Source organism: Mustela nigripes, chromosome 11 (genome assembly GCF_022355385.1).
Source record: "Mustela nigripes isolate SB6536 chromosome 11, MUSNIG.SB6536, whole genome shotgun sequence".
Lineage (NCBI taxonomy): Eukaryota > Metazoa > Chordata > Mammalia > Carnivora > Mustelidae > Mustela > Mustela nigripes.
Genome location: NC_081567.1, coordinates 16,958,394 through 16,972,517, shown reverse-complemented (window position 1 = coordinate 16,972,517; position 14,124 = coordinate 16,958,394). Strand labels below are relative to the sequence as shown.

General features: G+C 58.2%; 1 protein-coding gene across 3 annotated transcripts; it reads left to right on the top strand.

Annotated features, from left to right (window-relative positions):
* Nucleotides 1-3,565: 3,565 nt before the first annotated feature.
* RABEP2 (rabaptin, RAB GTPase binding effector protein 2) lies at nucleotides 3,566-14,088 on the top strand. Of its 3 annotated transcripts, XM_059415049.1 has the most exons (13): nucleotides 3,574-3,714; nucleotides 4,175-4,384; nucleotides 7,055-7,212; nucleotides 9,357-9,467; nucleotides 9,554-9,901; nucleotides 10,121-10,216; nucleotides 10,329-10,427; nucleotides 11,275-11,430; nucleotides 12,208-12,385; nucleotides 12,533-12,544; nucleotides 12,627-12,682; nucleotides 12,901-13,017; nucleotides 13,422-14,088. In XM_059415049.1, exons 1-13 carry the CDS (start codon nucleotides 3,654-3,656, stop codon nucleotides 13,509-13,511), a joined length of 1,692 nt encoding a protein of 563 aa, XP_059271032.1. In that variant the 5' UTR covers nucleotides 3,574-3,653; the 3' UTR covers nucleotides 13,512-14,088. The 3 variants fall into 3 exon arrangements, with proteins under 3 accessions (XP_059271034.1, XP_059271032.1, XP_059271033.1); XM_059415050.1 differs by lacking the exon at nucleotides 12,533-12,544 and having other exon boundaries at nucleotides 3,575-3,714; XM_059415051.1 differs by lacking the exons at nucleotides 12,208-12,385; nucleotides 12,533-12,544; nucleotides 12,627-12,682; nucleotides 12,901-13,017; nucleotides 13,422-14,088 and adding an exon at nucleotides 11,907-12,201 and having other exon boundaries at nucleotides 3,566-3,714.
* Nucleotides 14,089-14,124: the final 36 nt, after the last annotated feature.

The window sequence follows — 14,124 nt, the reverse complement described above, 5'->3', positions numbered from 1 at the left end:
AGTCACTCAGGGAAAGGGGTCCAGAGACCCAGGAGACCTGCTCACTCCGTTGCCCGTTGCCAGGCCCGGCTCGCTGGGCTGCAGCTTCCTGTTTGCTCGAGGCAAACCCCACGGGACCCTCCAGCTGGCAGGGCCCCCACTTCCCTTTGGTTGGGTTGGGGCGGCTCGGAGGGGGAGAGTGAGGCGTTGGGGAACGCAGACGGTGAGGCGGCAGGACCCTGCTTGCCTTTCAACAAAATCTCTCCAGTCCCCTTCCTGAACTTTTAGGCTGCCTTGGGGCCACTTTTCTGACTGGAGCAGATCAGTCCCCAGCTCTGAACGCTGTGGTGGCTTTTTCCGTACCTCAGATAAACACTGCAAACCGTGGCCCCCAGCAGCCTGAGTGAGGCTGCCGTGAACTACAGTCCCCACCTCAGCCCTCCACGGCTCGGCTCGCTTCTCTTCCTCCTGGATCCCTCCTTGGCTCTTTGCTCCCCCGGCTCGTTCTCATCCCTCAGGCCTCCATTCGAACGTTACCTCCTCAGAGAGGCCTTTCCTGACCCCCTTGGTACTTTTGATTGCCCAGTCCCAAACATGCTTGCTTCTTTGTTGATCTCTCATCTGCTTCCTGCCCCCAGAATGTTCGCCGGCTCTTCCACAACAGGGATCTTGCCTGTCTTGTTCTCCGGCATCTAGTAGGTGCTCAGTAAGTATTTGTTGGCTCAAGTGGAAAAGTTCATCAAGGGAGACTAGGCCAGGAGGGGGAGCTCTCATGCTGAACCACTTCCCCAAATCTGGGAAGCGAGGTCAGTTACAGACCCAACAGAAAAGCCCTCCTAAGAAAGAGTTGTCCAGTACAGGCCCCAGCAGGAAAAGAGGTATATTTTTAAGGTCCGCCAAAGGGAGGAAATTAGGAAGAGCAAAGGAAGCCTTCTCTTCACTTCCCGCACGCGCACTCGGTCACCAAGGCTAGTCCAATTTTCATCCCCAATATCTCTAGGATCCACTTCCTCCTCTTTTTGGACTCTTCCCTTCCAACCTTCAACAGCCTCTTTGTGAGGTGTCTTCTGTCCCTTTTGCTTTCTACCTACACTCTACAGAGAAAGAACTTCCCTTGGTATTAGTCATGTGCATCTCCTGCTCAATAGCCTTCAAAGGCTCCCGGGGTCTCAGGATAAACTCTAATAGCTGACTGGAGCCTTATAGTTATCATTTCATCTTTTTTAAAATATATTTTTAAAAGATTTAATTTATTTATTTGACAAGTAGGCTGAGAGGCAGGCAGAGAGAGGGAGGAGGAAGCAGGCTTCCCACTGAGCAGAGAGCCCGATGCGGGACTCGATCCCAGGACCCTGAGATCATGACCTGAGCCAAAGGCAGAGGCTTTAACCCACTGAGCCACCCAGGCACCCCATCATTTCATCTTCTTCTCAAGAAACTCTGCCTCACACACACAGAATCTTAATCTTAGGGCAGTCCGCTACTGAGGGTAGTAAGCTGATTGGGATTTATAAGCAAGAGTTAACCTGGCCAGATTTTTTTAAGTTCATTTATTTGTTTTAGTGATCGCTACACCCATCCTAGGGTTTGAACTCATGACCTGGATCCTGGGATTAAGAGTCACTTGTTCCTTGGACTGAGCCATCCAGGGCCCCTCATCTGGCCAGGTTTGCATTTTCTAAAACTCCTGATGGATGCAGTGTGGAGGGAAGATTAGAGGGAGGCTAGAGAGATCAGTAAGGAAAGTATTCCTTCCTTCATTCATTCTTTTATTCACCAAATGTTTATTTATTTATTTATTTATTTGTTTATTTATTTATTTAAATCAGGCACTGTGCTTAGTGCTGGGAAAACAGCAGGGGTTAGGACACCTCATGAAGCTTTGACTCAAGTTTTGGGAACTTGGAACGGTAAAGGGTGACAGGTAAACAAGTTAATCAATAAACAATTTCAGATGGCAAGGAGTCATCTAATAGTGGACAGGTGATAGAGGTAGCTAGCTACTTGAAACAGGATGGTCAGGGAAGGCCTCAGTGAGGAGGTGGGGAAAAGCCTAGTGTGTTCAAATAAGGTCATGCTTAGTTTTGTTAGGAACTGTCACACTTTTTTTTTTTTTTTTGCAAAGTTTATTTAAGTAATAAATATCCAACGTGGGGCTCAAACTTGGGACCAAGAGTTACATGCTCTTCCAACTGAGCCACCAGGAACCCCAGAAACTATCATATTCTGTTCCAGAGTGACTATAACATTTACATTTACCATCAGGAATATAAGAGAAGTCCAACTTTTCCACATACCAATCAGCATTTGGTATCATCATTCTTTTTAAATTTTAGCCATCCGGGTAGGTCTGTAATGGTATCTCCTTGTGGTTTGAATTTGCATTTCCCTAATGGCTGAGGATGGCGAACATCTTTTTGTGGGCATATTTGCTGTCTGTGACATCAGTGAATTGTCTATTCCTGTCCTTTGCCCATTTTCAAAACTGGATTGAACTGGAAGATTTTTAAGCTGACACATGTTTTTGCAAAGATCACTCTGAGAATTAATCAAAGGAGCCAAAAGGCGCCCCAGGGGAGCACTAAGGAGGTGTTGTGGAGGCTCAGGCGAGAGAGATTGTGTTAAAGAAAGACACTGGAGCACCTGGGTGGCTCAGTGGGTTAAGCCTCTGCCTTTAGCTCGGGTCATGATCTCAGGGTCCTGGGATCGAGTCCCGCATGGGGCTCCCTGCTCTCTCTCCCTCTGCCTGCCTGCCTCTCTGCCTACTTGTGATCTCTGTCAAATAAATAAATAAAATTTAAAAAAAAAATAAAAGGAAGAAAGACGGACCCCTTCCGGAATATCCGGTCCGTCGGAGGTAGAGCTTGCAGGACTTCAAGGCTGCTGGCATGGACTTCACAGTGGTCGGAACGGGTCCGGGGAATGGGAATCAAGATTCGGGACTTGAGTCTGGGCCGCCCGGCCCCCTCCAAAGCAAGACGTCGGGTCGCCTGTCGGCCGGCTCGCGGAGAGCGAGACCTCGATTTAGGGCAGTGGCCCGGCGAGCGGAGGAGGGTTGGGGAGGCCCGGGGACGGCGCGGGGGGATTCGCAGCACACTCCGGCCGGCGGGGTATCCAGGCGGGGCTGGGGACGCCGAAGTGTCCGGTGTCTCCGGCGGACGGCGCGGGGCTCCTGCGCCCCGGAGAGCGGGGCCGACGCAGCCCTGGCCCGAGGGACGCTCCCCCGGGCCGCAGGAGCTGGCGGGCCCGGGCCGAGCGCCGGGCTGCGGGGACCGCGCAGGAGCTGGCTGCCGTCCGCCGGAGAGACCGCGAGAGCTTCGCCCTTCTTCAGGCTAAGGCCGGCAGGCGGCTCGGAGGAGGTGCGACCTGGGCAGACTTTCCAAGGTCACGCGGAACCGCCCGAAGGCCTCGGATGAAAGAACTTCTTGTCCTTCAAACCAGCGCGCCGCAGGAAAGGGGGCGGGGCGGGGCGGGGCGGGGCCTGGGCCCGCGGACCCGCTCGGGTTCGGAAATCTCCGGTCCGGGCTCGGCAATCAGTCGCCGGCTCCGGCCTGGGCCTCGAGCCAGGGGCCGATCCGGAAACAGCCGAGCGGATCCGGAAACAGCCGAGGGGACCCGGAAGGGGTGAGCACCGTCACCAGGGAGTGCTGGAACCCGCCGTTTGCGCGGAGGCGATGGCGGCAGCTGTGCCGGCGGCCGCGGGCGAGGATGGCCGGCGACGGCGGCCGGGGGCCGGTAAGTGAAGGCGCGTCCATGCACGCAGGGGGCGGCCGAGCCGGAGGCGGGGCCGAGCTCGGAGCCGGCGGGCAGGGGGATGGTGAGGGGAGACTGGAGAAAGGGGCGGGGCCATGCCGTCTGGAGAGAGGGGGCGGGGCCAGCGGCCCGCGGAGGAGGGGGCGTGGTCCGGGGGTTGAGGGGAAGGGCCAGTGGCAGGTGAGAGGTGGTCCAGCGAGGGAAGGGGCGGGACCATTGGAAAGGCGGGGTCTAGTCTGGGAAAAGGCGGGGAAGGCGGGGCTCCAGGCAGCACATGGCGGCGCGAGGCGAGAAGGAGGCGGGGTCAGGTGAGCGGGGCGGGGCCAGGTGAAGGTGTGAGCATCGCCGCCGCAGTACTAGATTGTGGACTCCTGGATTTGATGGTTTCGGGTACGGGGACCCGGGGGCGATGGGAAAAGAGGTTGATCCCCGTCCCCCACAGCCCTGGACCCCCAGCCCCAGGAAGGGGCGAAGCTTGAGGCCGACTCAGAGGAGCTGGGCCGGCTGCGGGCGGAGCTGGCGGGCGCCCTGGCGGAAATGGAGACCATGAAGGCTGTGGCGGAGGTGAGCGAGAGCACGAAGGCCGAGGCCGTGGCTGCGGTGCAGCGGCAGTGCCAAGAGGAGGTGGCTTCGCTGCAGGCCATCCTGAAAGGTGAGGCCGAGAGCGTCTTCCCAGACTCCCCCGCGGCCCCGTAAGTGCGAAATGCGTGGCAAGCAAGGGGTCAGGGGCCACCGATAGGCTGCAGGGTAGGTTAGCCGGGTTGCCTAGCACAGGGCAGGCCTCAGGGCCCAGAGAAAGGGGTGCCCTTTTCTGATTTGCATAGAGGTGCTGCCCGTGCTAGAAGCAGCTCTGTGAGTTCCAGCTAAGTTTAGCTCCCAGCTTCTGCCTGTTCCCTTGCCACGTGTCATTTCTTGTCCCTCACTGATGACCGATCAAGCCTGAAAGATGAACAGCTTTTCGGTTCCTGGAACCAGCCTCCATCTCCGTGAGTCTGACCCTCTGGTTTCCCGCCTTCCCCAAGCACCTGTGCACTGGCACTGCCCCGTACATGTTCAGGCTTCCCTTCCACTCTCTGTCCTTGAGATGCACCAGCTCCCCGCGCCCCAGACCCCCAGCCCCTGCTCTGATTTCCCCTTTCTCCAGTCAGAGGCCAGAGTCTCTGAAACAGCTTCCAGTCCTGTCCTACCCCTCTGCTGCTGTGTCCCCTGCGGAAGCGACAGCTCTCCTGGACTGTGCCCCAGCCTTCTCACAGGCCTTACTCTGTAGTCTAGCCTTGACATGGGCTTCCAGAGTGAACTTTTCTTTTTTTTTTTTTTTTTTAAGATTAATTTTTTTGACAGAGAGAGACACAGGGAGAGAGGGAACACAGGCAGGGTGAGCTGGAGAGGGAGAAGCAGGCTTCCCATTGAGCAGGGAGCCCGACACACGGCTTGATCCCAAGAGCCTGGGATCATGACCTGAACCGAAGGCAGACACCTAACCACTGAGCCACCCAGACGCCCCTCAGTATTTGTTCTTTAAATAGATCCAATTTGGAGGGCGGGGAGCATGTGGGTGGTTCAGTCAGTTAAGTGTCCGACTCTCGATTTCAGCTCAGGTCATGATCTCAGGGTCATAAGATCAAACCCCACACTGGGCACTGCACTGGGTGTGGAGCCTACTTAGGATTCTCTCTGCCTCTCTCCCTCTGCCCCTCCCTTAAAAAAAAATAGACCTTTTTTAAAAAAAGAAAACTCATACATTTATTTTATTTTTTTAAAAAAATTTTATTTATTTGTCAGAGAGAGAGCACGCACAAACAGAGGGAGAAGCAGGCTCCCCGCTGAGCAAGGAGCCCAATGTAGGGCTCAATCCCAGAACCCTGGAACCATGAACTAAACTGAAGGCAGATGCTTAACTGACTGAGCCACCCAGTAAATAAACTTTAATGTTTATTTTAATGTATTTTTATTTGAGAGAGAGAGCGGGAGGTGGGCAGAGGGAGAATCTCAAGTAGGCTGAGTTGAGCACAGAGCCCCATGCAGGGCTTGATCTCATGACCTTGAGATCGTGACCTGCAGCTGAAGCCAAAAGCTCAACCAACTCTGCCACCCAGGTGCCCCAATAGTTAATATTTATTGAGCACTTACTATGTGCCAGGCTCTGAGTTAAATACTTTATGAGTATTTATTTAAGTCATCTCTATACCCAACATAGGACTCAAACTCACAATCCCAAAATCAAGAGTTGCCTGCTTTTCTGACTGAACCAGTCAGGCGCCCCAATTTATGAGTATTTAATCTTCATAACAGTCTCCATGAGGTTGGAATCAGGATCTGTTCCCATTTTGCCGGGGAGGCTCTGAGGACCAGAGAGGTTAGATAACTTGCCTAAGGTCACAGAGCTAGAAAGCAGGCAGTCTTTCCAGGAAGTCTGGAAAGAGACCTTTAGTTCTAATGTTGGTACATGTTAAAATAAATAACTGCAAATAAACACTGTTGGGGCTCTTGGCTGGCTCAGTTGGTGGAGCATGTGACTCTTGATCTCGGGGTTGGGTTTGAGCCCCACATTGGGTGTAGAGACCCCTTAAAATAAAAATAAAAAAAAATCTTTAAGCCTGGGGTGCTCAGTCAGTTAAGCGTCTGACTCTTGATTTCAACGAGGTCATGATCTCAGGGTCGTGAGATCGAACCCTTCGTCAGGCTCCACAGTGTGCTCGGTGCTGGGCGTGGAGCCTGCTTAAGATTCTCTCTCTTCCTCTCCACCCCCATCCCGACTCGTGTATGCACACTCCCTCTCGAAAAAAAAAAAAAATTTTTTTTAAGAAAAAAGTGGCCCTGTTCCACCCAGCATCACCTCCACCTCCCACTGACCTGTAGGATGAATTCCAAACTCCTTGGTGTGGCATTCATGGCCTCGGGAGGTGTCCGCCGCCACCCTGTCCCCCCTTTCTGGCACCTCTCCTCGGGCACCTTCACTCCAGCCTTGCCGCGTGCCCAGCCTGCCGCCCACCCACCGTCCCCTTTCCCAGCTCTGAGCCTTTTCCTCTGCTCCATGACCCTGTCTGTCCTTTGTCACCTCCACTGCCTGGCGGCGTCCTCATGGCCAGGCAGACAGAGCGAAGATTTCCTTCTTCTGGGACCCAGAAGCCCCAGGAATGGTCCTTTGGGGCCTGCTGCATTGTAACTGTTTCCACAGCTGCCTTCCCCATCAGAATGGGGGCTTCTGATGTCAGCGTTCATGTCTGATTCAGTTCTCGATGACAGTGAGCCCCACTTGTCACCCAGGGGTAGAGCCAGCATGCCTGACCCTCCGTCTCCTCTCCCTTTCCCGCCTCTCCAGACTCCATCAGCAGCTACGAAGCCCAGATCACTTCCCTGAAGCAGGAGCGGCAGCAGCAGCAGCAGGACTGTGAGGAGAAGGAGCGGGAGCTGGGGCGCCTGAAGCAGCTGCTGTCCCGGGCTCACCCCCTGGACTCCTTGGAGAAGCAGATGGAAAAGGTTGGGGTTTGGAAAGACGTTGAGGCAGCCGGGGTGGGGGACCATGGGGCACTGGTTAAAATACTGGGAACCCAGTAAAAATTGTAGGTGTAGCTCATAGTAGGTTTGTACTTGGCAGAGTCCTGGTTCTCCCACTCGCTGGCAGGGTGGCTGGGTTTGTTTGCCTCCAAAGTGAAGGAGATGATGCAGGGGAGGAGCTGACACCGAGGACAGCACTCGTGCTCTGGGCACTGAGAGCACTGCTGGACAGAGTCTGTCTCTCCTGTCTTTCCCCATTAGACCCATTTCACAGATGAGGAAGGCGAGGTTCAGAGAAGTTCAGGAAATCGCCCCAAGTTATGCACGGAAGAAAGCAGAGGAGGGATTTACATATCAAGGCAGCCTGGTTCTGAAATTCTTGTTGTTGTTGTTTTTTTAATGAGTCATTTATTTATTTATTTATTTGACAGGCAGCGATCACAAGCAGGCAGAGAGGCAGGCGGATAGAGAGAGAGGAGGAAGCAGACTCCCTGCTGAGCAGAGAGTCTGATGTGGGACTCGATCCCAGGACCCCAGGATCATGACCTGAGCCGAAGGCAGAGGCTTTAACCCACTAAAGCACCCAGGTGTCCCTAAAATTCTTGTTCTTAATGTCTGTGGCTTATCACCCCTTCCTTACTGGTGTCCTTGACCATGGGAGGCGGCTGATTTGCCGAACTCCGTCTTTCAAAGCAAGTTCACATCATTACCTCGTTTGATCCTTACGGCAGCCCTGCGAGGTAGGTTAGGTGCTTACTGCATCCATGCAGGACGAAACAGGCTCTGGAAGAAGACCTTGGGTAGAAAGACAAAGATCAAAATAGCCCAAGAAAGGAGGCTGGCAGCCCACACTCTCAGCAGAGGCAGCTGTTTGCATTCCCAGCGATCCTAGGGAGCAGGGCCATGGCGGGTGAGGGATCGGGACCTGGGGATCAGGAGCCCAGTGCAGTGAGCAGAAGGACAGCAGGGCTGGAGTCAGGCAGCTCGGTTCTGGCCCGCCTCCTGTGTTCGGCCATTGGCCACCCAACGCATGGGCCCCTGCACGGTGTGTCTTTCCGGGCTTCAGATGGGACCAGAGAAGTTTGTTTTGTTTGGGCCTGTTGCAGCTGTTCACATAGGGATCTGGAGGGCTAGAAACTGAGCCTGCCTGAGACGGGTTTTTGAGTGATTCAAGAGGTAGAAACAGCATGGATCAGAAGAAGATGGGAGACTGGCAGGTTGTGGCCTTGGATAGCGGAGGGGGTGACCTAACACCCACAGGAGGGGAAATGGTGCTATGAATGGTTCGGATTTGGCCGTACTTGGGATAGAGGGGCCTGTGTGACAACCAGGTGGAGATGGTCAGAGACCACTGATTGGCCCTGCAGGGTCAGCAGGGTCCCAGACCTGAAAACAGACCAAAAAGAAATGGCCGGCAGGTGGGAGTGGGGCGAGTAAAGGACATACTAGGATGAGATTTAAAAACCCAAATCAACAGTCGCTTAAATAAGAGAGAAGTCTTGTTTTTTGTTTTTTTTTTAAAGTCCACAGATAGACATTTTGGGACTGATAATCAGGTCAAGTCCTTAGGAACCCAGGTTCCTCTTCTGGCACTGTTTTGCCATAGATAGCTTATTGCCTTATAGTCCAAGGTGGCTGCCAGTGTGCCAGCCATCATGTCCACACTCTAACAGTCAACAAAGGAAGAGGAGTAAAGCACACCCTCTCCCTTTAAGGAGTTGTCCTGGAAGCTTGCATTAACATCTCATTAGCTGGAATTTAGTCACATGGCCATGCTTAGTTATAGGGGATCTGAGAAATGTAGATGGAGTTGTAGAATTTAGGGCATGTGTCCAACTACAAATGTGAGCGTCTGTGATAAAAGAAACAAGTGAAAGTGGATGTTGGGGAAGAAGGGGTGAGGAGTGAGTGGGCCCCAGGCGGATCGTTGTGACCCTGGCCCCTTTGCCTCCTGGGGAACCTGGGCAAGGCCCAGAGCCTCTGCGTTCTTATTTACAAAATGGGTCTGGCTAGTACCTTCTTGGGAGGATTACAAGGGCTGATGTGCTTAGAGAGGAGGCTTGGAACAGACCTGAGGGGTCCAGCTGTTGGGAGGGGGGCTGCTGCCGCCTGACCCCTTCCTGCAGGCTCACGAGGACTCGGAGAAGCTTCGGGAGATCGTGCTGCCCATGGAGCAGGAGATAGAGGAGCTGAAGGCGAAACTGCTCAGGGCAGAGGAGCTGATTCAAGAGATCCAGGTGAGGGGCCGGCCAGGGGGTGGCTGTGGGGAGAGGGGGCGCCTCAGGACCCTGGCCCCCCAGCCTCTTCCCTGCCCCTTCCCCAGAGACGTCCCCGGCATCCCCCTTCCCTGCACGGCTCCACGGAGTTGCTGCCCCGGTCCCGGGACCCGTCGCCCCCGCTGGAGCCTCTCGAGGACCTGAGTGCAGACGGGGGTGCAGCGGCCGAAGCCTTCGCCCACAACTGTGATGACAGTGCCTCCATCTCTTCCTTCTCCCTTGGCGGCGGGGCCGGCAGCACCTCCCTGCCCCGCAGCCGCCAGGCCCTGAGCCCCGAGCAGGAAGAGACAGCTTCTCTGGTGTCCACGGGCACCCTGGTCCCCGAGGGCATCTACCTGCCGCCTCCCGGTTACCAGCTTGTCCCGGACACCCAGTGGGAACAGCTCCAAACGGAGGTGAGCAGAGGTGGGGGAGCAGCCTGCCGGGGGCGCTCACAGCCTTCTCTTCCTCCCCCGACAGGCTCACTGAGCCCCTACTGTGTGCACGCCTAGAGCTAGAACCGGGGATCAGGCAACAGAAGCAGGGCGGCCCGCTGGGAGCTGCCCCCCACCCCCCCAGGTGCAGAAGGCAGGCCTCCACTTGGAGGCCAAGACTGAGGCCAGCATCTGTGGCAGGGGCGGCAGCTGCAGAAGGACCTGGAGAGAGTCAGCCAGGAGCGGGATGAGCTGCAGGAGGGTCTGAGACGGAGCAACGAGGACTGTGCCAAGCAGGTGGGGCCCGCTCTGCCGCCCCCGCCACCCCCTCCCCTTCCCTGTCCCCGGCGGGGCCGCTGGCCACCTGCCTCCTGGCCCCGACCTCAGCCTCACCTCCTTCCACCCACAGATGCAAGTGCTCCTGGCCCAGGTCCAGAACTCAGAGCAGCTGCTGCGGACCCTGCAGGGGACTGTGAGCCAGGCCCAGGAGCGGGTTCAGCTGCAGATGGTGAGGGCTCGGGGCCGGGGCCCGAGGAACAGGCGTGCGATGGGAACTGGCTGAGAGGGGCCCACAGAGAGGTCAAGGCACCTGTCCTGCCCCACCCTAGCCCAGCCACTCCCGCCGCGCCCTGGAGTCAGGCCGGGTGCACAAAAGGTGTCCAGGGCCCACAAGTCGGAGCCCTGGCCTGGCCTCTTTGAAATCCAGGTGGTGGGACCTTGCTCACAGCGTCATGCGTGATGCTTAAAAGCGAGGCTTGCAAATTCAGGTGTTCCCCAAGCCGGGAAGTGGAAATGATTCAGTCGGGCCAGGAGTAGACTAGAGGGAGCAGTGTGGCAAGCCTGGAGGCCCGCCTGGGGCTCTGCTGCCCTTCAGCTCTGTGATGGGAGCCCCCACGGGACTGCGAGCTCGATGTTGGCTCGTTTTCTGATTCGTCAAGAGGCCAGGAACCTGGGTGCTTCTGCGTGTCGCCAAGCTTTTAAAGTTGGTAACTGAGAGCGTATGGACCCAATGGAACGCTCGAGGTGGCCTGCCCCTTGTGACCTCTGAGCCATTGAGCAGAGTGTATAAAGAGCTTGGGGGTCAGGGAAGTCTGGCTGGCTAGCTGGTGGAGCGTGCGACTCTTGATCTCGGTGTCAAGTTTGAGCCCCACACTGGGCACTGAGACTTCTTAAAAAAAGAAGAAAAAGAGCCCAGGGGTCAAAGGCACTTAATAAGGTGCTTCTTTCTTTCTCCGCAGCCAAGGGTGTGGGCTTGCTGGCCATCAGCGCCGTCGGGAGGAGGGTTCAGGGTTTGGCATCGGGCACTGGTGACGCCCTGTCCCCCTCATCGCCTCCTGCTGAATGTCCGTCCACAGGCAGAGCTGGCCACGTCACACAAGTGCCTGCGCCACGAGGTGAAGCGGCTGACTGAGGAAAACCAGGGGCTCCGGGCCGAGCAGCTGCCGTCTTCAGCCCCCCGGGGTCTGGAGCAGGAGGAGGGCCCCGAGGAGTCGCTGCCCAGCTTGGTGCCGGTAAGGGGTGGGTGGGTGCTGAGAGCGTGGTGGCCACCCCGCTGGCCCTCTCCCTCCACACGCAGCAAGGCCAGGGGACCTTGCGGCAGACCCGGGCGGCCGTGTCGCTGCATCCCCTTGGCCAGCTCCCTCGATCCTCGTCTGAAAGAACAGGAGCACAGCGCCCTCCCGGCCTGGGCGTGCAGAGAGCGGGAGTCCGCAGCATGCGCGACGCGAAGGAAGCGGCGACTTCGAGCGATCCGCAAAATTGAACTGATCGTCAGCTTGGTTTATAAGGAGCTGTCGGCAGGGATCTGGGTGTGGCGTTTGTTGACTGAGTTCATTAGAAGCACGAAGACCAGACCCCAGGCCCCTTGCCCGCCCCCGAGAGCCATGGTGGCTGTCCCCTGATGCACGCTCCCCGTGCTCCCTGACAGGCTGCTGTCCTGACCTTTGTCGTTCCCTTGCTCGATTTTGGTGTCTTTTTTATTGCACAGACACACCTGCCTCGACAGCGGAGAGCTAACTTGGGTTGTTTGAGCTTTACAAAGGGGTGTCCTGCCCTGGGCATGTTGGGGGGCACCCTCCCTCGGCACTGTGCCCAGGGGTCCTCCAGGCCCGGTGGCGTGGCTGCCAGCAACACTTCAGTGCTGTCTCTGTGCATCGCCTCCACTCCTCATGCCGGGCACTTCGGTGGCTTCCCTTTCACGTGTCCGCCCAACCTCCCACCCCCACCCCGGGACGGTGGCCCCTGTGGCCTCCTGCCCACCCCCCGGCAGTGACCGGCCTCCCCTCCAGGAGCTGCAGCAGCTGGTGCGTCACACGCGGCAGGAGGCACGGGCCCAGCAGCAGGCCCGGGAGCACGAGGCCGAGCGCCTCCGGATCGAGATCGTGACCCTGCGGGAGGCACTGGAGGAGGAGACGGCGGCCAGGGCCAGCCTGGAGGGGCAGCTGAGGGTGCAGCGGGAGGAGACAGGTGAGGGTCGGGGAGCAGAGCCACCTCTGGCCTTGCTCCCGGGGAGGCTGACCTCCCCCTAGGGGGGGCACCGCTGGGGCGCCCGGAGCGGGGAGCTGGTATAGGAAGGAGGAGCCCTGACCTCTCTTTCTTCTCCTTTCCACGCAGAGGTGTTAGAGGGTGAGTACAGGGCTGGAGCCCGGCCGTGGGGGCTCAGGCAGGGGGGCGGCCGTGGGCCTGACAGCTGGCCCCTGACTTCCAGCCTCCCTGTGCAGCCTGAGGACGGAGATGGAGCGGGTCCAGCAGGAGCAGAGCAAGGTGAGGCTGGACTCTGGGGCCGGAGGCCCCGACAGCGGCGCCTCTCCGCCCTCCTGCCCTTGCTGCCCCCATGACGCCTGGTGGCAGGAAGCCCAGCCTCCCAGGAGGTCCGAGTCGGGGTGGTGCGGAAGGAGCTCCCCCGCGCAGACGTGGCGTGTCCCCAGCCGCACACCCTCCCGTGCGGCGCGAGGCCCCAGCCCTGCGTCCTGTTCCCCCAGGCCCAGCTCACAGACCTGCTCTCGGAACAGAGGGCAAAGGTGCTGCGGCTGCAGGCAGAGCTGGAGACCAGCGAACAGGTCCAGCGGGACTTTGTACGACTGTCTCAGGCCCTGCAGGTACGGCGTGTCCCCTCCCCCCGGCAGCCGGGATCCGGGTGGCTCAGCCGCGGCCCCACGAGGACAGCCCCCAGTCAGGGGTCCTCGTCCACCTCCCGAGGCTGGCACCCTCCTTCCCCTGGGCTGCTGCTCAGACGCATTTCGGGTCGCCACAAGCCCATCTCTGGGGGACGTGTGGAGCCCTCGGCCCCGAGCCTGGCCTTCAGCTGGTGGGGTCAGCCCCTGCCTGCCCCTGCCCACCCTGGACCCGTTTCTTCCCTTGAATCCTGGTTCACTGTGAGCTGGGGAAGGGGGCCCCCCGGGGAGGCTGGTCCCAGGCCCTTGCCCTCGGCAGGGCTGGCGGGTGGGGGTGGGGGCTTCGTTGTCCCACCAAGGGCCTCTTCCTCCCTCACCGGACCCCACAGGTGCGCCTGGAGCAGATCCGCCAGGCAGAAAGTCTGGAGCAAGTGCGCAGTATCCTGGGGGAGGCGCCCCTCGGGGACGCGGACACCTGAGGGGCCGGGGGCTACCCCCCTTGCGGAGACTGCCTTTCCCTGCCCCGGAAACAAGGAGCCTGGGCTTTGGCGGGGGCGGGGGGGGGGGGCTGTCTCAGGATAGAGTCTTTGTCCCCTCCAAGCCTGGGGTTAAGAGGACGGGGCCACCACTGTCCTGCCTCCCCGGCTGCTCCTCCCAGGGTGGCCGGCCTTCTGCTCCCAAGGACGACACCTGGCTGGGGGTCCCAGCCCCTCCAGGAACCAAAGGTGTAGACTTCGCCCTGCGGCTTTCTGGCTGCCATGCTGCCTCTTGGGTCCCAACCCTCCTGCCGCCGTCCCCCGAGCCAGACTAATGGCTGTGCCTCTTACGGCGCCGGCCCTTCCCTGAGGCACAGCCGAGCTGCCGGTGGTGGCCGGGCGCCTCAGCCCGTGGCAGTCCGTCCCTCCACATGCGCGCGCTGGGACAGGCCGCGGCTTTCCGGACTGCATGACACTAAGACGCTTGTCCCCGGGGGCCTGACCCAGGCCCCGAGATGTGCACGGAGGCAAGACCCGACTTTTCTGTCATTTATTCTCAATAAATCAGCAGCTCAGCTCAGTCCGTCGTCTTGTCCCTGCAAGCCTCATGGGGTCG

What these genes read in the sequence shown, in the direction of transcription:
- RABEP2 (XM_059415049.1), top strand. Translation starts at nt 3,654, where the DNA reads ATGGCGGCAGCTGTGCCGGCGGCCGCGGGCGAGGATGGCCGGCGACGG. An exon ending in ACGAGGACTGTGCCAAGCAG is followed by an intron (nt 10,217 to 10,328) that starts GTGGGGCCCGCT and finishes TTCCACCCACAG; the next exon opens with ATGCAAGTGCTCCTGGCCCA. An exon ending in TCCAGCAGGAGCAGAGCAAG is followed by an intron (nt 12,683 to 12,900) that starts GTGAGGCTGGAC and finishes CTGTTCCCCCAG; the next exon opens with GCCCAGCTCACAGACCTGCT.